The sequence below is a fragment of the Calliopsis andreniformis genome, chromosome 5 (genome assembly GCF_051401765.1).
Source record: "Calliopsis andreniformis isolate RMS-2024a chromosome 5, iyCalAndr_principal, whole genome shotgun sequence".
Classification (NCBI taxonomy): Eukaryota; Metazoa; Arthropoda; class Insecta; order Hymenoptera; family Andrenidae; genus Calliopsis; species Calliopsis andreniformis.
This window is the reverse complement of record NC_135066.1, coordinates 17,942,364-17,963,042: the sequence shown is the minus strand read 5'-3', so window position 1 is coordinate 17,963,042 and position 20,679 is coordinate 17,942,364. Positions and strand designations below refer to the sequence as shown.

Sequence of the window (20,679 nt, the reverse complement as noted above, 5' to 3'; positions counted from 1 at the left end):
TTTTTCTACAGTTCGATATCACCATTCCGATCGCTCTCTAAACATTTTCGTTCCCCTCTGTTGTCTTAGTAACTTACAAAAATACATCCTCTAAGCTTCAAACCCTACAGAGGCCCCAAAAGGTTCGACTTACCCCTGATCCTAGGCTCTAGTCCCTTTTCTTGATCCCCAGATTTTTTCTTCATCCCTGTATCCCTTCTTTTCTATATTTCTCCACTTTCCCCTACCTTTTCTTGGATGTTACTTCCGTCTCCCACTCTCTACCCCAATATCTTGGTTTCATCCCTCCTCCTCTTGCTATTCCCTAGATGTTTCTTGTCCCCAGGCAGCATCACAGTAAATTTAAATCAACCCTCAAGAAATAGTGTAACATTGCCTAAACATAATTATTCACCCTTGCAAAGGTTACAGCGGTTCGCTCTCACATTCCAAACAAAACTGAACAAGTGAGAAACAATTTCACCAGATGGTCCACAAAGCTATACTTATCTTTTATAGTTTACACAGGACTTCCTGTCGATCGAGACCCTCGATCAAACTGCGGTCAACATGTGTGAGACAAGAAATTTCTCACTCGACCCTTTCTTAGGTAAATTGTTGGTTGTTGGTTTTTGACGTTCTTAGTCGTCGTCTGTTTGCCGAGTCGATAATTTTGTGAAGGGGAACCAAAAGGAGTTTCTAAAGGAACTCATAAAGGAGTTTTTGGGCACCTTTTGGGGTTTCTTTGGGACTTAATTTGGGATTCTTTTGGAACTTATTTTGGAACTTATAAAGGGCCTCTTTGGTATTTCTTTGGAACTTATATATTTTGGAATTCTTTTGGAACTTACTTTAGGACTTTTTCGGGACTCCTTTGGGTCTTATTTTGGAACTTCTTTGAAATTTATTCTGGAACTACTTTGTAACTTATTTTGGGACTCCTTTGAAACCTATATTGGAATTCCCTTGGGACTTTTTTCGGGGTTACTTTGAGACCTAATTTTGGATCCTTTAGAATCCATTTTTGGGTTCCTTTAGGATTCAGGTTTGTGTTCCTTTGGGATTTCCTTTGTAAATTTTTTTACGATTCCTTATGAGACTCCTTTTGGACGATTTTGCGCCTCGTTAGAGCATTTGTACAAATGGCACTGTTTATCGAACCGAGTCACCAACGAAACTGTCGCCAGCGTCGTGAACTGCAACGGCCACGGAAGGTAACAATTGCTGTGAAATGCACGTGAACGTGTCTTCTCCATGAACGTGTTTACGGGCGTTTCGACGACCCCGTGACAACTGCTCCCTATCAGTTCACCCAGCTGTTTTTACTCCGTTTAACCCCTAGGAATGCCACGTTCGCTCTCCTCGAGCTTCATTTGATAAATGCTCCTTGCGTCGCGACCCGACTCTATCGATCCTCGACAGGTAGTAATTTTAAAGGGATCGTGACCACCCACACCACGAAAATTTCCTCTTTTTTTGGTCGCCGCTGCACCGGGAGGACATATAGAGAATAGTGATCGTGGTCATCCGTACCTTTAAAAGGAGTCCATCTTGAACGCCTTTAGCTTCTGAATGCTCCTCGCTGAACGACTTCGCTGTCTCTGACCTGACTAATGCATGTCGTCAGTAGAATATGTTTCAAGTCAGACGTATTTTAACTGTATTTAAGCAGTTTATTTATGCAATTTCGTCTCTCTTCATTTTCGTCTTGTTTTAGGATATACATGTAGAATCACCCTCTAAAATTTCTAATATCTGTCGAATTCACCTTCGAAACACCCTCCATATAAAGGCACTCTCTCTCGTCGAACACCCTCTATATAAAAGCAAACTCGAAACAGCTCTTGAAAAATTCTAATATTCTCCTCATCAGTTCAATAAGAAAACTGTTAATTTATACATCTATTTTCTTAATTCTAGAGAAGTGACAAACCAAGCCTCTTAACAAATATCATCCCCTAACAATCCAGACTAGAAAATCGTCTTCCAAGTGACCCAGTTAAGTACCTGCAGAATCTCTCCGAGTGTGTTAATTTCGTCGCTGTGAATAGGTCTATGGCTGATCCCGTCGGATCGATTCTCGCGCTTAAGGTCCGAGCTCTGTCCGCGGAGCGTGCTGCTTCGCGCTCGATTCTCCCTCGGACCGTCTGTTAAAACCGGCGCGCGTGTACTCGTCCATCTGCACACGAGAGCTGGCTAATACTGTGCGTTACTGATCCACGACATCGGCTCACATTTGCTTTGAATAATTACACCAGGATCGATGTGTGCCTGGATACGTGTCCCGTCCTAAGAACCCAGACTACCGCTGGCCCCCCCCCAGGCAAACGTTTATACCTGCTTGAATACGCGTACCGAATGCGCAAACGTGCTCGTTGCGCGTTGTTTGCGCATGCATCCATACGCCAATAAGTCGACGAGGGAGTCACCGATATTTGCTAGGCTCACCTGCGGATTTCGAGCCAATTTATGGCGTCTGTGGAGTCGCGGGATTATAGGCGGACAGTTGCGTTCAGAGACACTTGGAGGGACCTATTATCCGAGTGTACGCTATCTATTTCTGCGTCTTTGAAATGGGTTGCCTTTCGAGTCGTGGGTTGAATACTTGCTGATTCATTGGGGTGGTATATTGATGGTGTTATTGATGCACTTGCGAGGAGGTTCTTGGGTGAGAAGGGTAGGAGCAGGTCCTTGGTTCCCAAGCTGTGGGTCGTGATCTCCCAAAGGGCTTGCAAAGTGTTTTCTCAGGGACCCCTTTGGTTCTTTAATTGCAATTGTTTTTATTGAAAATTTTATTACGAAGATTTTTAAAATATAATTTTAATACCAAGTTTTATTTGACATGAAAATAATAATTATTTAAAGTAGTACTTCAGCTCGTTATTTTTATTTTGATGTTTATTCGGAAATATTGAAAATATCTGTTTATTTAACATACCTTCGATTTCAAATAGCCGACTACATATTTCATACATTCTTTATTTACAGTGAAATAATATTTTTAATATTTTTCTATAAAACAGATCACGCGTTTGAAACGGAAATAATCGTTTAAATACTTTCAAGTGGTATGAAAAATTTATTTATTTACTGGTTATTCCAGGTAGCAAAATGATTATTTTTAAAATCATTCATTTAAAATAAATACAGCAATTATATTTCATTATTTGCATTTATAAAAATACCTATAAATTTGTATGAACATTTAAAATTTAATAAATCGTTTTTCATTTCATATTTTTCCCTCGAAGAATTAGAAGTTTGTAGAAAAAAAGGTTGAAAAATTCTCTTAAAAATGGAAATGATCGTAGAAAGAACCAGTATATCAGTGATTACATTAATCACAGAATGACTTAGCAGTCTGCCCTATACCTTACAAATTCTATGAATTTACTCGCAGCATCATCTCTTTGAGGAAACAGTATAAATTGGATTTCGTTCTGTTAGAACCCGTAGACTATTAGTATTTGTAGTGTCAACGAACACTGGAGGATTACCTGTGCTTTCCAAACTGTCTTTGACGTTTGATCACTCGAATTATCGGCCCGCCACAATTTGGCAAGTGCATTAGGAATTATTCAGCATCGTATGACGTCCTCCGTTTATCGAGGTAATATTACACATCGGTGTGGGTAACAGGTGTCCGTTTTGATGAACAGTTATTTCCGGTTGAGGATTAGAATCGATCCAATAAATAAATGTTGTGCTATGCTTCATATTATCCGCGTACCGTGTTATAGTTTATGGAATTTCGAAGAGACTGTTTCGGCAGGGGACTATAACGAGCTATCTACGTTGGCGACGTGACCTATCAACGCTTTGAGTGATAGAAGAAGTAAAACAAGTGATTGGAACTCTGGGTAGACATTGACTACAGAAATTGTTGTGTATCATGTTTATAATTTTTTTCATATTACACAAGAAAGAAGAGGAATATTTATATTTCATTTTTAAGCATTTATGTGTGGTAGTGGTCTTCATGAAAATGGACGAGAAAAATAAAGAGAGTAGAAAATAATAAAAAAGAATATTAATATTTATTATGTATTTTGTATCAGTATTAATGAGTATCTTTTCAAACAAAAACTTAGAATACTCCAACTATCTTAGAACACCTATTTAGAAGTACTTATCTTTAAATGGTATCAATTTTATGCCATGAAAACCTGAGTATTCTACTAGACGAATTATAATTTCTCCTGCAGAGCTATGCCGCTCGATGTTCTCCTTTATTTTCAAAAATCCCGCCGCTTGTTGAAATAAAAGGAAAGCCTTGAACACTTTAGCGTATACAACGTGCATCGCCTATTACTTTCAGCTTGCTTTTGTCGGGCTAGATTGCCTCGTAGCTTCAGCGCGTAAATATTTCTGCCCCGTTGGCGAGTGTATCTTCAAACTTTGGAAACCTCTGCTGCACGTCGAAAGCCTTCTAATAAGTAACAAGCTGATAACCCTCTCAAAGAAGAGGTCGCAGCGCATATCGCAAATTTGCCCCTAAACTCGTGCCGCCTCGCAAAGGAGGCTTCTTTACGGCGCGTCTTTTGATTGCACACGATGCTTTCCGTTTAAACTCGCATCAAAGTGCTCTCGTATGCGAGCGCGCGCACCTTTCCTCAAACGTTCTATCGCTCGTAAATTCGATGACTCCCGGAAACTCGTATAGGTACACGACGTATCACAGCGGCCGGCGAAATTTCGCGAAATTTTTATCGAGTACGTGCTACACATGCGGCATCACCATCTCGAAGCGGAATGGAGGATAAAGCTATTGTTCTTGCGGGGCAGTTCCAATGCCTCTTGATCACTGTATGTGCATTTTAGTGTATTAGAAATGATGCTGTTTTCTATGGTTGATACACGAGGTATAATTTTTATGATCGGCCAATGGAAATTTATAGGCAGTTACGAAGGTGGAGTGCAACAACTGTTATTCTGCAAATTTGGTTAATGATGGCACATGATGTACAATTATAATGTTACAATTAGTGTTTTTGTTTGGAAAGGTGATTGCGATTCGAATATTGTTTAAATGATGTTACCTATGATTATTTGAATATCGCTTGTAGTTACGCGTTTAATGCAATCGCTATAATTTCGTTCAGTACATGCAGAATGTGCAGGTTATAGAATTTCGTTGTTTTATAATGATCCTTGACGTGATATTCAGAATCGCAATTAATTTGCCCGAATTAATTAATACACAGGTCACGTCTTACAAATTGAAATGTGTTTTAATTGGTATCGAGGACGTAGAGTGTCCAATTATTCGGGTATTTAATTGAAAGTGCCTGTCTTTTTAATACTCATTGTATATTAATATTGTTACAATCGAAACAGTCAAAAAGTGGGACAATGCAACATTTAAAGAGATGGATCATTGTTGATTATATACCTCGTCAATCGTTTCTCCAATAAATAGAAATTATAAGTAGAAGCAGTCAGTTATTAGTCAGACTCGATCGATCCGCTCGTTCTATGGATTCGTCTGATGCAAGATTCCACATTTCATTATAAATACAGTAAACATCTCTATATCTACATAAATATCTATCCTAAATAGATAACACAGTATAATATTCACTCTACCATCATTCTCTCACCTTCCCACCACTTCACCCTCTTCCCAAAACCGGCTCCTTAACTGAACTAGCCCCCTGGTCTCCCATCAACTCTCGACCAAAGCAGGCTCATTAAATTCCGATAACTCTCCCCGAGGTTCCAACAAACAGCGTCGCCGTCCCCTCGAACGTTCCCGCTGAAAACCGTCGAAGCATCGAGCACGACGAGAAAACATCGAACATTCACGGGGCCGAATCGATAAGCGGCGCGCGATTAATCTCCGTGGCGATCGGCGAAGGACGATTTCCCGCGACTCGGGTCTGTATCTAAGGTCGACCAGGAAAAGGATAACGAGGTTAGAGCGGCGCCACTCGAACGTCGGGAGGGGTGTGCGGCAAGGTGGCAGGACGATTGATGAGGTGGCTATGAAAGCCAATAAAATCGCGACGCCGCGGCGAACCCGGGACCAAGGGCATAAATCGGCAAGTAGACCGATTAATTGGCTTCGTTCCGGCTCGCACGCCCACACCCTCGCCCCTACGCTGATCCCTGTCGTGTGTTCCCCCCCACGAACTTTTGTTTTCGCCGATCCCTTCCTCCTCTCGGCTGCGGACGCTGCCCGAGCGGACCTCGGCCAATTTGCAGTAACTCGGCTTTCGGTCGGCGACTGACTAAAACTGGAAATTTGCGGTTGCGGCAAGAAAATATACGGGAGCAGGCGTTGCGGTGGCCTCGATCTCAGATTCGCTGGGGCGCCGTCGCGGGCGTCCACTGCGAAGCCGAATTAGGAAGAAAATCTATGTCGCTGTCGAGGTTGCTCTTGTTCCGCTAACTGTCTCTGGGAATCTGGCATGCAGTGACGCCTCGCGGGGTTAGTCATTTCTCTGCCGATGAAATGCGGAACGCGGCTGCTGGGATTAATAAGGGGATGTTGTTTGAAGGGGGAATTCATGTTGAGTGGGGGTGTGGCTGATTTATTTTGTACCGTTTAGCCTGTTTTTGGATATGTTGGGACAGAGGAGTAACTGGTTTTACTGTGTCTGGTATATTTACTTTTTGGCTACTGCGGTTCTATTGTTGCATATCTGCAGCAGAGTCGAAGTATTAAGTCACAGGGGAAATAAATGGACTTACACTTTGGTTCCTTAATTTATCAATCTTTGTAACTTACTTGTAACTTTACTAATTAAGCTTTTTAATTATGAATATGTTATTTTCCGAGAGAATTAATATTAATACTGTGACCCGATCACATTACTTGAGGATTAAGAATAAAACTTTGAAAATTAGTATAATTTGAGGCCATGCTTAATTTTTGTATTAATATAAATATAGTTCAGTTGGACTATTTCTGTCACCAAAATAGATGACCTTTCTATCTTAAGGATATTTCTTTTACTTTCCTCTAATTACTCAGAGCTGTATCTATCCTCCTCTCTCATTTAAAATATTGAACAATGTGTAAATTGATTTCTCCAAAGTAACTATACCCTCCGAAGTAACTATACATGCAGTCAGCCTTATGATTAACTTTATCACTTAGCTACGGATTATAAATTCATAGAAACTCCAGATAAGAATCCAGAAAGTAAAAATAAGATCGTTCTCTCTTGGAAGGTAGCAATTAACGAATATAACATTCAGTTGCATTCTAACACTATTGTTTCGCGGTGTGTTTCAGTACCAATATTAGATGTATCGGCGGTGGCTGGCATCAAAGCCCAGATACCTTGCGACATTGATCCACCGAGCAGGAACGAGGTGGTGAGCATGGTTTTTTGGTACAAAGGCGAGAAGGGCGGCAAGCCGATATACAGCGTGGACGCTCGCGGCAGATCGATAGCTCAGGCGGGGCTCTGGTCAGATCCATACGTGTTCGGTGAAAGGGCGACCATGAGGACAAACGTGGAGCCCGCGAAATTGGAGATCGATCCTCTGGAAGCGACCGACTCTGGAGTCTACATATGTAGAGTGGACTACAAAAACAGTCCGACGAGGAATCAAAAGGTTAACCTCACGGTGATAGGTGAGTGTATAGCTTCTGATAATCGACTCTGATCGATTTTTATTTGGCAACGTTTCGGTTAAAACTCGGGTCTGTTTACCTTCCCTACGTGGAATAATTCTGCGTATGGATTTTGCTTATGTGGGCATAGGAAGAAGTGATACATAGATCTTCTCTTGGAAGATGCATCGTTGCGCCTGCAAATATACAGAGTAGATGGGTTCTTCTTGGAGTCGCTTTCTGTAAGGAGAGAAGTAAAGCAAAGTTGAACCTTGCTATGACATATGAGAACTGACTCGAAACTGAGTGTTCTGAAGGATGTTTGTGATTCTTTTCTCAGAATTTCAGCTTGCTGCAAGATTTGTAACTTCTGTTACCGTAGAATTTTCGTTGGCCTGGCATGTAAATAGTTGCTTATATTACATTAGAAATATAATATATTCAGGTATTACTACTATAAAGTTTATAAATTTTGCAAACATTAGTAGAAGCTTCTACTTGTAAACTCAAATTATTGGAAAAATAAATTTTAAAGTATGTCTGATCATAAACTAGGGTTACACTACTTTTGGGTTATATCCCTTACTGGACGTCCGATTCAATATCTAGTTATACCACTTGCTAACTGTCTGAACATACATTGAGTTCTACTATTTACTAAATGTCTAACCCAGACTCAGGCCATTCTATTTATCGATTGTCTGACTATGTACAGAGTTACACAACTCACGTGGTAATAACTGTGTTGATACTCTCATATCTATTATTTCTACTCTCTAGTTATTGCACCACAACACAAGAATAATCGCAATGCCTTGGCTCCCAGAAAGAATGTATTTTTCAATTAGCAGACAAATTTAATTTTTCAGAATTTATCGAAGCTTTTATAGAAGCTTCCTCCCTTAGAAATCTAAACTTATAACTGAATGGAGATTCCCATCGATGCGTGTTTTCGTCGAAGTGCATCAAACTATAAAAGGTTACGAGGTTTTACTAACAGTTCCAATGGCTACGATACAGTTATGGATGGCCCGTGTACTCCACTCTCCTGTGGCTACTAGTGTTAGCTATAGAGCCATTCGCTACTAACAAACTCTTGAATTACAACACCGAATCTCTGTTTCCAAGTTGAAAGCTCAAACACGTAGCTAAATTGTACTTGCTCTTCCTAAATGCAGAGTACTGCTGTATACAAATATATGAAATTATTATCCCCTGAACACTGTTCTGTTTTCACGACTTTATTGGATATTCTGCATTTTAACAATAGGATTTTAACTCAGTAAGTACAGAGACATTCCTGGGATGTCTCGACACCAAATTTTGCGGATAATTCTAATTTTAATTCACGTCATTTTGACTGGTCATTGATTCGTTCTTTCTTGGACCAAAAATAACTTGGAGACATTGGGTCGCTTTTAATAGACTACAGAATACGAAAAAAAATATATTAATACCATTTATCCAATTATGACTACCGCGCTACTTTCGGGGCAACGACACTAACACGATTTTGAATTAATTATTTTAACATGGTACAGGCTCAACAGGTGCTATTACGCTGGCAGTGTTCCTGCACCGAAGCTGAAGAATTATTCGTTATTGCGTATTTTTTGAAGTAACACACGAGTTTGCTTCGCGGTACGATACGCTTAGTCATTTTATCGCGCAAACATACGCTAAATGTTTCAGTTGAAACCGACTTCTTGTGTTTCTGGATTGCTTCGTGATGCGTAGCGTTGTTTATGCGGTCTAATTATAATACATTCATTTTCCAGTATTCGGTACACAGGTTTTCACTACTGCAGAAAATTTCTTATATAAGACGAGGGAGTCAACATACATTAAAATAGAAAGAAACTGAAATAAGTAAAGCGGTTTTCAGAACTTTCTAAATTGAAAATTTTGAAATTTTAAATATTTGAATTACTAAAATATTAAAAAATTTAAGAAAATTCCAACTCTAAAATCGTTTGCAAAAACGAAAGAAAGACTGATGATGTTATTATATTCTGTGCCCCGAGAAGAATTCATTTAATTAAAAAATAATCAGAGCAAGGGCCACCCACGAGAAATAATATTCAAACGTTTAACGTGCACATGCATTGTCTGACTCACATAAATTCACCTCCTGTGACAGTGCCACCAAACAAGCCGGTGATTTATACCAGCTCTGGTAGGAGTTTGGCTTCAGCAGAGATACAGCAGCCCTTCAACGAGGGTAGCGAGTTGTCCCTGCTGTGCGAGGTAAAGGGGGGCTCCCCACCTCCGAAGGTTACGTGGCATTTCGAGGGGAAAATGTTGGACGACACCTATACGCTCGAGCATGGGGGCGTCACGATAAATCGTCTGGATATCTCCAAGGTCACAAGGGAGTTCCTCAGGGCTAGACTAATTTGTCGGGCCAGCAACACGCATCTCGTGCCTGCGCTCACCACCGAGATCACTCTAGATGTTAACTGTAAGTATGACAGTGACAGGATTCAGTCACTGTATCACAGAAATATTTGATACTCGTTGGATACAAATGGATAACTCAGGAGTTTAATTAGGAATAGAGATGTTCGAATTGTAACTGTTTAAGGTGTGCTAACACAATTTTTTGTTTCTTTGAGAAATATTTTAATCCTTCGATACTATGTTGATCTATGAATAGTTAATATGAAACCACGCAAAAGCACGTAGTAGTCAATTTTCAGCTCGAGACCCCAAGAGCGCTGGTTCCCATCTTGAGCAACGTGCTTTCAAGGAAAACTACTCTTAGAAGCATGACTCAACCCTTGGGAGATAACTGAAATTTATGATGAAGACTGATACTTGCATTGCGTGCTGGTAGAAAAGATGAAATTAACAACCTCCTTGGCTTTAAATAATTATAAAGAATTACCTGTAAAATTCCTTAGAACAGTAGTAGTACATCATACACAGTATAAAAAAAATCACAGTATTAGTTTCTCATTTTCATATCAACATAGAAACTATGGGAGCCATAGAAATAACACTGGCCACAAATTTGAATCTCATAGACACCTTAAAGAATCCATCTTTAACCACAATAATAAACATTAAAAAACTAATAAATACACATTAACTAATTCTAACGTGATGAATCATTTTTCCCATGGCAAAAATGTTTTTTTTTGTACTTTTAGTGAAACCATTGGTAGTCAATATCACAAACAAAAGACCCCACTTGTTAGCGTTAAGGACGTACGAGATCGAGTGCGCGAGTTCGGGTTCCAGGCCAAAGGCAGTGATCACTTGGTGGAAGGGCCCTCATCAGGTCAAACACATGGCCAGAAATGTGAGTGGAACATTTTTGAATGTAGCGTTGCTGCGTTTGGGTCTCGCGAGCGCGCTACACGTGCTCGCTCAGCTTAGATTCTGAGTTCTTCGTAGTTTGCAGATAGTCCGAACACTCCGAACATTACGAGAAGCGTGTTGAGTTATGTGCCGACCATGGAGGACGACGGGAAGTACCTGATCTGTCGGGCTGAGAATCCAGTCGTGCATGACAGCGCTCTGGAGGACAAGTGGCGGCTGCTGGTTCACTGTGAGTGACGCTAACTTTGTTTCATTTACATTTGAATCAACTCACCACTGTTCTCAACATAGAAATATAATGTTTTAGACAACTTTATCAGAGCTCAGTCATTTCCTGCAACCAGCTAGCAATACTTTGCATTTCATTCAAACGACACTGAAATTCAACTAATGATATTGGAAATTCAAAATAAAGGATATAGTCCTTCAGTATGTGATATTTATATATTAAGAATATTATGTTTATTTCGTCGAATAAAGGGAACGGATAAAATTGATAATTTGAATATTACAAAAAATTGGGAATTATTTCTGTTAATGATTTCTGCTTAGAGAGTTGCAAATGTTGTTTCAATAATAATAAAAATTAGTCCTTCATTCAGTATACAGCTTATTATAATGTATCTTTCAAATTGTGATTCATTACAAGTCCTTAAATTGCTGAATAATGCATTACTCTTTATCTAGTTATTACTTAACAAATTTAGCAATTCCGAATCCAATTTAATTCCCGAGGTACAGCTGTGCTCCATTAGTTTTCACGATCTGAATCAATAAAGGATTCGTACTTGCGATATTGACTGGAAGGACATTTGTCGCGTCTCCGCGTTTATTCGATGCGCTTGCCATTCCCAGATGCGCCAATAGTGACAATCAAGCTTGGTTCGAGTCTAAAGGCGAACGACATAAACGAGGGCGACGACGTCTATTTCGAATGCGACGTTCAAGCGAATCCGAAGGCATACAAGCTGATGTGGTTCAAAGACGGCAAGGAATTGCATCAGAATGCGACAGCTGGAATTTTTCTTCCCGGCGGACAATCTCTGGTCTTGCAAAGCGTGACTAGAAATTCCGCTGGTGAATATTCCTGCACGGCAGTCAACGTCGAAGGTAGATCCACCAGCAGGCCCGTGACGCTCGAAATAATGTGTGAGTGTAAAATTCTACAAATTCCCTTTAGTTACGGGCAAAGTATTTGTAAATATCCCACACATAAAATATTTCACTTGTAAATCTATGTTTTGGAATATCTCGTTAATTTTTCAGAAGTAATAAATGGGAATAGATTTTCTAAATTTCTCTTTGGGGAATCAAAACGTTTATCAGGATGAAACATCTGTTTGAGGACGATTCATAAAAAATCCTTCGGTAGATTTGTATGAGCATTCTGAAATTATTCATGGTAGATATTAAAATTTTTTTGACTTCAAATTCTATTCTCCCTGGAGGGTCAGGGAACATCACGGTGGAATTTATTCGTAATCCAAAACGTAGCGATAGGTCGGTTCGAACCCAGCCCTTTTACATATATAGTGGAAAACTTAAAATAAATTAAAATAATTCAATGCTTGAGTAAGGAATGTCGACGTTAAATTAAAATTAAAACTAGAAGCTTTAAATCTACATATTTCGAGTCTCGAAGGCTTGGACAAAAATTCGAAGAATTCAAACCCTAAATAAAAATGAAGCTTCAGCAGCTAATACTCCTAATAATAAAATCTCGTACAAATCAGTTAAATAGTTAACCACATCCTCTTGATTATTGAGTCAAAAACATGGAGATGATATATACAGAGATTACATTTTGAAAAAATAACAATCCTTTTAATTAAAGCCACCCCCTTAAGAAACGAGAACACAGTAAGCCTCGAATCAATATTCCGTACCTAGAAATCCGCGATTCGCACTGTATCGTCTCCCAACAACAGTCACAGCCACCGCAAGTTCAGGCTCGCTTTTAAAATCGACTGAGAGCTTTCTCGCCACGGGGAACAGCGTTGCGCCAAGGAGCCCCGAAGTATTAAATTCCTCGCGAAGCTGCATAGGAACATCCGTAGAATCCCATCCCCTTTAACGTCACTTGGGAGGGCGAAAAAAGGCCACGGCGACAGAACTCATTCGGAAGCAGAAGCGTGGCCCTGTGTCAGGTCAGCACTTCGAGCCCGTTGCCTGTCGCATTTTCAGACGCACCAGTCTGCAAGGACGGCTCTTCCACTCAAGTGGTCGGCGCCCTGAAGCACGAGACGATCTCGCTAGTCTGCGGGGTCCAATCGAAACCGCCGCCCACGACTTTCCACTGGACCTTCAACAATTCCGGGGAGCTGATGAGCGTGCCCACCAATAGATTCACGCAGGTCAAGCCTCTGAGCCTGATCACGAGCCACTGGCACAGGTCCAGGCTGAATTACACGCCAGAGAACGACATGGACTACGGTACGGTCGCCTGCTGGGCCAAGAACAGGATAGGGGTGCAGAAGACGCCGTGCCTCTTTCAGATCATCATCGCTGGAAAACCCTATCCCCTGCAGAACTGCACTGCTCTCCAGTCGACGGGACCCTACGCGTATCGAATGGGTAAGCGACACCAGAGCGACTGCGAACCCTCTTTGCTGACCTAGATAGCGTTAACGATACTGTTACCTTGGTCCCACCGCCGATGATGGTTTACGATCGATAGCCTCGTTGTGTTCAACAGCTTGTTTCCTGCTGCGCCCCTAGGAGAGTGTCCGACCGTGCGTGTAAAAGGTCGTGAAATTAGGCGGACTTTGGGGATCGTTTACAGGAGGGTTTAAGGGTCCTCGGGTTTTTCGTTACAGGGTAGCGATATACGAGTAGCGTGACGCCTGAGACGTTTGATGGTGTTTTAGGATCGGTTGACCTAGGTGACGCGTTAAACGTCGTTGGGGTACCTTTGCTCTTGTTATTCTACTCGAAGGATTAATTAGTTTCCTCTGTTAGCAGAGGTGTAATTTAGTTCCAAAAATATCTGTTGGAGGATTCGTGAGACGTGTTAACTTACGTTGAAATTATTTTAGGACATAGTTAAGGCTCCCGCAGACCTGAGCAGTATCTCTTTGAAGTTAATAATGAAACTGCGTCACGCATTTGGCATTCTCTTGCAATAGCTTAACGAGATACCTAGGCGTGAGAATCGAAATTATTCTCTGTGGATGTACGCTGGTTTGACGATCTATCCCATTCCTCTCTATGAAACAGGTCACGAGGACTTTAAAGCCACCGATGCGAGAGACGCTGACTGGCTGATCGTCAGATGCTCCGAGGGATTTGACGGCGGGTTGCCCTTGACTAATTACGAGCTTGAGGTCTATAGCGAGGAGAACGTTTATCACGTCAATACCATCTACCTGAACCACACAGAGAGATCCACTTCCTCTGGTCCGGTTTTCGAGGTTCCTGGTTTAGAGCCTGGCCGTAACTATAGGCTTCATCTCTACGCCGTCAACGCTAAGGGGCGAAGTGAACCTGTTGTCCTTGAACCAGTCACGCTCAAAGGGGTCGCCATGTACACCACCGGTGAGTTCTTTAAATCTGTCTCTTTCAGCGCGACAAATATCTGGGAAGATGTAAAGGTATTGTTCCGAGCTCAGGAGATGGTCCCTGTCCCAATCAGGAGATGATCCCAATCAGGTCTGTATTATTCTCAGGGATCATTTTTTGAGGTTGGAACAGTACCTCAAAGTGCGAATCTTCTCTGTAGGTTGCAGTTTGCATACCTACAGCTATTGTTAATGTTTGCATTGACTTCGGATGTACTGTATTATAATACTAATGCAATGCTTGTGGGCAATGAGGATTTAATCTTTGTGGTAGAGATGGAGATAGAGAAACTTTATCTTGATTTAGAGAAATAAAAAAATTGCAGAAGGTATTCGGATTGCGTACAGTAGATGTTTACTGCTAGGAGCAGACATGTTGTTTACCTGGTTCAGTAGGATAGTAGTTCAGGAGATTTATTAAATACGACATAAACGAATAATTAATAGCACAAATGATTAATTTATTGCATGGAAATTCTTTTCCCTAAAATCTGTAAAAAGTGTTATTTATTGTTTTTTACTGCGCAGTCAAGAAATTGTGGTTTAGCTCACAGAACTACGTCCAATGTCTATAAAGTTAAAAAATCTCTAAATTTTTTAATTCGAAGTTTCACAAATAAAAGAGTCATATATAGAGCATACCCCTTCTTCCCAATTTAAGAACATTTAAATACCTATGTATTTTTATAGCCTTTCTACAATCTTCACTATTGCAGAATTGGTATCGAAACTAAGCTCATTCACCGAGGTCTACTTAATTACTCTCTCCAGCCCAATCAGACATCATTTACTTATTTATACCCTACTTTCTCCAGGGTTTTACAAGTTCCATCCGTTATCAAAGTAAAAGAGGTACCCTTGAAGCGTCTGCTACTTGTCTAATTAGCCCATGTTGAATCAAGAACTCGATTGATATCATCATCTCGCAATCATCCCTCTGTCGGGCTCAGGGGTGCAATTACACTCGTATGCACGCTGCTAACTTCAAGATGTCTTTCACCCTCCTTCCGTGCGATACGCTCCTGCGTGTCCTCCTTTCCGCGGGCCCTGAATTAAAATCCCATAAAGAGTGAGTCTCTTTCCTCGCTGCTGTCTCATTCGAGGCGCATTTATCGCCTTTAATTTCCATCCTCATGGTTTATTCATACCGGCTCGTGGACGATTCCACTATGTGTGGAAAACGTTTGCGCGTCGGTGTCTCCAGCTGTCTATCTGTGTGCGTGTATTGGTGTCCAAGCACGTTCGCGACGCAGGCTCATCTTGGATCTCGACTGTATGCGTTCCAGAAGCGCCGAGGCTACTGCACCCTGGACCACCTCCAACCCTGTCTCCTTGCTAAGATTTTTCCAGCTTTTCAAGGCTTTTAAAAAGGAATGAATCAATCCTCGCGTTATTTCATAGCTGTTTTATGTTTAATCGACGATTGCTGATCTCCTCGTGTTAATCAACATTAATTTCTGGTTCAGTTACCTACGCCATTTTCAAATATGAGAGGAAAAATGAGAATCGATAGTGCAAGATCCAATCAATGAACTTAATAGCATTGATTACACAATATTTACTTCTCATTGAATCATTTCGAACATTATAGCGTTTCAGAGTAACACTTAATTTATCTTGTGTTTGCGCGTTTATAATGTTTACTGGATATTCCGAAGAGTATTTATGTTAGAAACTGGAGCAGCGGTCTATTGACTTACAATGTGTTTTTGTTCAGCAGAAGTTATTTATCGTGTCTATCCCTGACTCTTGTATGTTCGTATACTATTTATTTAGAACGTGAGTCTTTGTAGTATAATAAAAAAGAGGTTAGTAGTTATGGAATTGTATCTCAAATAACACCAATCAGTTATCCAATTAATTATTATATCATTTTATTTATTAAACAGATACAAAAATATTTTTACCTCTTAGTACCTTCCTTCAAACACACTCTTCAAACTGCACGTAGACGTTCTATATCGCATCTTCCTTCCCTAATTCCACGTAAAATTACCCCAAAGCGTATTAGAAGCCATTCGTCCTGATTACAAATTACCTGTAAACGTTACTTGCGCGTAAATCGAATTATCCCTCTGTATATGTTTGCCATGAAATAGATGTACAGATGCACGTGCACAGATAGACGCGGCTGTACACGCGAAACGTTCTGCTGGCTAACGAACCAAGGCGTTTTCTGAATGCTAAAGAGCCTTGGCCATCATCGTCAGTGGTCCGACTATCCCCCCTCCCTCTCTTAATCTTCGTCGCTGGAAGTTCTTTACGTTTTCTTCGTGATCCGATAAATAGAGGGAAGAGGTGAATCTCGTTTACCGGACACGTCTGAAACGCTCTGCTTCGAGAACAGACGACGCTGTCGTCGCCGATTCGAATCCTCCTTCTGACGAGAGGGGGAGCCTTGACTGGTCGTTTCGAACGGAATGCTGGGGACAAGCTGCTTCTGACTTGCTTTGCTTAATCTTCAATTACTAACGCGCCGTTGATCTCGAGTAATTCGGCCTCATTTGTGTAATACTTTGAAGGGTGGAGAAGGGAGAATTGTTATATCGAAAATAATATTTTTCTGAGGCTTGCAAGGGAGCTTGTTTGGGTTTCAGTGGATCCATGTATTTGTGGAGTGGTTGGTTTATAGAGGGATAAGAAAACAAAAAAATAAAGGAATTGTTTGGTGGCTTGAGGGAACAGTTGAGTTCTATTCGTATGGAAAATTGCCGAACCTCATGGTCCATTGTCTCGTGAACCACTCAAACGATTTCAATTAAATTTCGATTGACTACTCTATACACAGTGCTAAATGAATTCAATATACAATTTTTTTTACGAATCTTGTAAAAATTAGATTGCTAAATGGCTCAAAAAGTGATGATATTTTGTTTTCCAGGTATAGGCAATATTTGTTAAATTTTTTTTAGTATATACTTTTTAGGGTCTAATACATAAAATACATTCAATTTTCTTTTCCAAATTGTGAGGTACATTGACTTACAATTTTTAGTATCAGTCAATTTAGTATATTTTTAGACTAAGTACTTATAATAAAATCAAAATATATGAAAGGAAAGGTTATATATTCTACGAACATATTAACCCATTTCTGTAGCACTAATTCCCAAGACAATATTTCTAGTAGCAATCATTCCATCAGCAATATACTTATACCGACACTACTTCCATTAGTAATAATATATCTGGACTTCAAAGCCAGAGCGAATTCCACTTGTTTGCTATGTGACTGAACATCCGAGATATGCATCAGAAGTTCGTCTAACAAAAGTACCTCTATTAACAATACTTCCTCCAGCAGCTTATTCACCAGCACGAATATACCGCCTCTAGCTACAGTTCTTCACCCAGCACTACTTCCAATAACAATCCCACGAAAATAATACTTCCACCGCCAGTGCTTCCACTAGTACTACATCCTGCATACAAGGAAACAGCCAGTACTCGCTCTAGAACTCTTCACCATCCAGGTATCTCCCGTACGACTTTCCCCGAGTCGTTTCCACGTACTCCCACTAACAACGTTCAACTCCTCGCTGGGGTAACTACCCTCCCTTCCCTGAGTCACGTGTTTCTCTGTCTGCAGGTCACGGAACTTCAGACGAGAGCACAGACTACAGCCTCCTGGTGGCTTGTTTCGCCGGCGGGATAACAGCCGTGTGCATTCTGATCGTCGGGATAACGTTGACCCTGTATCGTCGGAACCACCCGATGCAGCCGATTAAGCCACACACGGAGGTCGTGCAGTACGGGAACAAAGAGGACAGAGTGGTGATAGCGCCGCTGAACAAGGAGACCAGAAACGAGACGAAGAGCCAGACGACCAGTGACATGGCGGACGACGATCCCGACGTGATTCCGAATAAAGTGGACAAGAGACCAGACATCTTCGAGCCGAACTATGGACCCGTGAACGAGAGGACGAAGGACTTTGACCACCTGGAGGACCTCGGTTATCCCTCGCCTTCTTCGGTCCTGCACACCAAGGACTCCTGGGTCTACCCAAATGGCTACGTCGAGAAGCTCGAGAAAAGCCTAAACCCGATGCGACCGAGCACGCTTCCGGTTCACCGTACTCACGACATCTACACGAGAAGTTCTCGCGTCCAAGAAAGCTGTATATAGACTGTCCTGGTCCGCCAATGGCGGCAACCGGTGTCACGGTTGACGCTGGCCAAATCGACGAGTCACGCTTCGCTTCCCTCTGCTCCGCTGCCTGTGAAACTTTGGTCGAATCTGTCAGCTCGACGGTTGGTTCTGTTACTTGGATCCTGTTGGACTGGCCATTCTGGAGGGGGATTGAGAAAAGGTTGCTGGTGTAACGAATTGTTGGGAAGTTAAGGATGGTAGAGTTGAAGACTGATGGGTTTGTGGGTGGAGTTGGAACCGAGGGGGAAGGGAGGTACGTGGCTCTTTTTATTCTCCTACGCGATGCTAAGATCGACTTTTGCCAAAAGCGTCGAACACGACTTGAGACGTTTGTACATAGACAATAAGTATACTTAAGATTCCCTTTCTGAACTGTCGAAGTCTTGCTCTTATTTTTCACCTAGGGTAAGTGACTGTATGTAGAGGTAAGAGAGGGACAGCTGGCGTTGAAGTATCCCCTTTCGTTACCGCGAACGGCTCGATTTACGGCGTTTGTACATAGACAATAAATCCTCCACCCTTTGAATGTTCTTATACCAGCCGTGAGCTTCCCGTACTCGATCTCAGTCATCGTGATTTCGTGTTGAAGATTGTTTCACTGGCGGACGCATCGCCATGCTTTGTGGTCATCCAATTCGTCGAAACCTTTTAATGAGTATTGTAAACGTTTGTATATATGGATAAAATAAACCTCGTTGTTTCGTAAATTGAATTTGTTACTCTCAATGGTGATACCTTGATGATGGACTAGGGAGAGACAGGTGAGAGATCATTTTTCAATCCTTTTTTTTGGTCTGTTGGATGATATTAATTACGTGAACACTTTTTTGGATTCATTCATTTCTACTTTTCAATATTATGCTTCTTTACAGTTCATTCATTTTACAGTTGGCTAACAAAAGTTATCAGTTGTGGAACTTCCATTTTTTGGTAAGGTGTTAAATAGATTTTTGATAAATACATTTACTTTTAGGTAGATTAAAAAATATACTGCTTCAATTCTTTCATCAAAAATTTCAGCGAACTTCCATTTTTTGGTAAGGTATTAAATAGATTTTTGATAAATGCATTTACTTTTAGGTAGATTAAAAAATATAATACTACGTCGTTCCTTTATTAAAAATTATTAATTATTATTTACGACTGTAACAGAAAGAAAGGAGTAACTATATTTTTAGAATCTATGCCAATTTCTAACAGGAAACCCTATAGATTATCTTCTTTCATCGAAAGCCATAACCATAATTTACGTAATTACAAATAATAATAAAAGAAAATTATAGCAAAATCTGTTATAAAAAAGGGGACACTATAAATCTATGAAAGAAACATAAGAATAACTTAAAAACAATTCTATTTAAAATTAGCCTCACTCTACACATAATAGAATTTTCAGCGAAAATAGCAATGTTAAGTTGGCTCTACACTACGTGTTACATAACAAACTTATATAACTTTATCGAAAACAGAAAAGAGACATACGTATAACATCTTTCTTTTCTATTTTCTGTACAATAAAAGTTTATTACATAACATGTAGTGTAGACCCAGTTTTACTCAAATTAATTACCTACACAATTAATAACCTACTTCAGAGAACTTACATGCCAATTTCAAAGTTACTTCCAACAATATCCCCTATTCTAGCCACGAAGTTACCATCACATGAACCACTCGTTCATCTCATCCCTTGGAATCGGACCAAATGCGATTTGACACAAATTTGAAATCCGATTCCCCGACAAGAATCTGTTTCCCTTCCATTAACCCTATGACATTTCGGGGATCGTTGACTAATTCCGAATGCACCAGGCGCTATCTACCGAGCCGGCAGATATTATCGTTAAGCCGCTTATCCCTGGCTGCGAGTCTCGAGATCTCTCGAGGTATCTCGTTTAACAGGTAACCGTATTCATCGCGTACACAGAGGATTCGCAGCTTTCCGCGCGGATTTCGGTCTACGCGCGGTTTGACGCTGCAAACGGGTGGGTCCGACAGCTGATGGAGACCAATAAATCATATCGCTGGGACAACAGCCGCGCAGTGAATCTCGTTTCACATCGCGTGGAAATAAACACCTGGTAATCTGTCCTCTCTACGGAT

General features: G+C 40.8%; 1 protein-coding gene across 1 annotated transcript in view; it reads left to right on the top strand.

The window, feature by feature from the left end:
• LOC143179394 (protein turtle homolog A) overlaps positions 1 to 18,552 on the top strand; it is a 41,082-nt gene extending 22,530 nt beyond the window's left edge. Inside the window, exons 2-9 of the mRNA XM_076378608.1 lie at positions 7,220 to 7,564; positions 9,684 to 10,004; positions 10,696 to 10,847; positions 10,943 to 11,096; positions 11,723 to 12,016; positions 13,052 to 13,441; positions 14,084 to 14,401; positions 18,014 to 18,552. Of these exons, the coding sequence (XP_076234723.1) occupies positions 7,220 to 7,564; positions 9,684 to 10,004; positions 10,696 to 10,847; positions 10,943 to 11,096; positions 11,723 to 12,016; positions 13,052 to 13,441; positions 14,084 to 14,401; positions 18,014 to 18,552 (2,513 nt within the window). The remainder of the gene's footprint in view (positions 1 to 7,219; positions 7,565 to 9,683; positions 10,005 to 10,695; positions 10,848 to 10,942; positions 11,097 to 11,722; positions 12,017 to 13,051; positions 13,442 to 14,083; positions 14,402 to 18,013) is intronic.
• Positions 18,553 to 20,679: the final 2,127 nt, after the last annotated feature.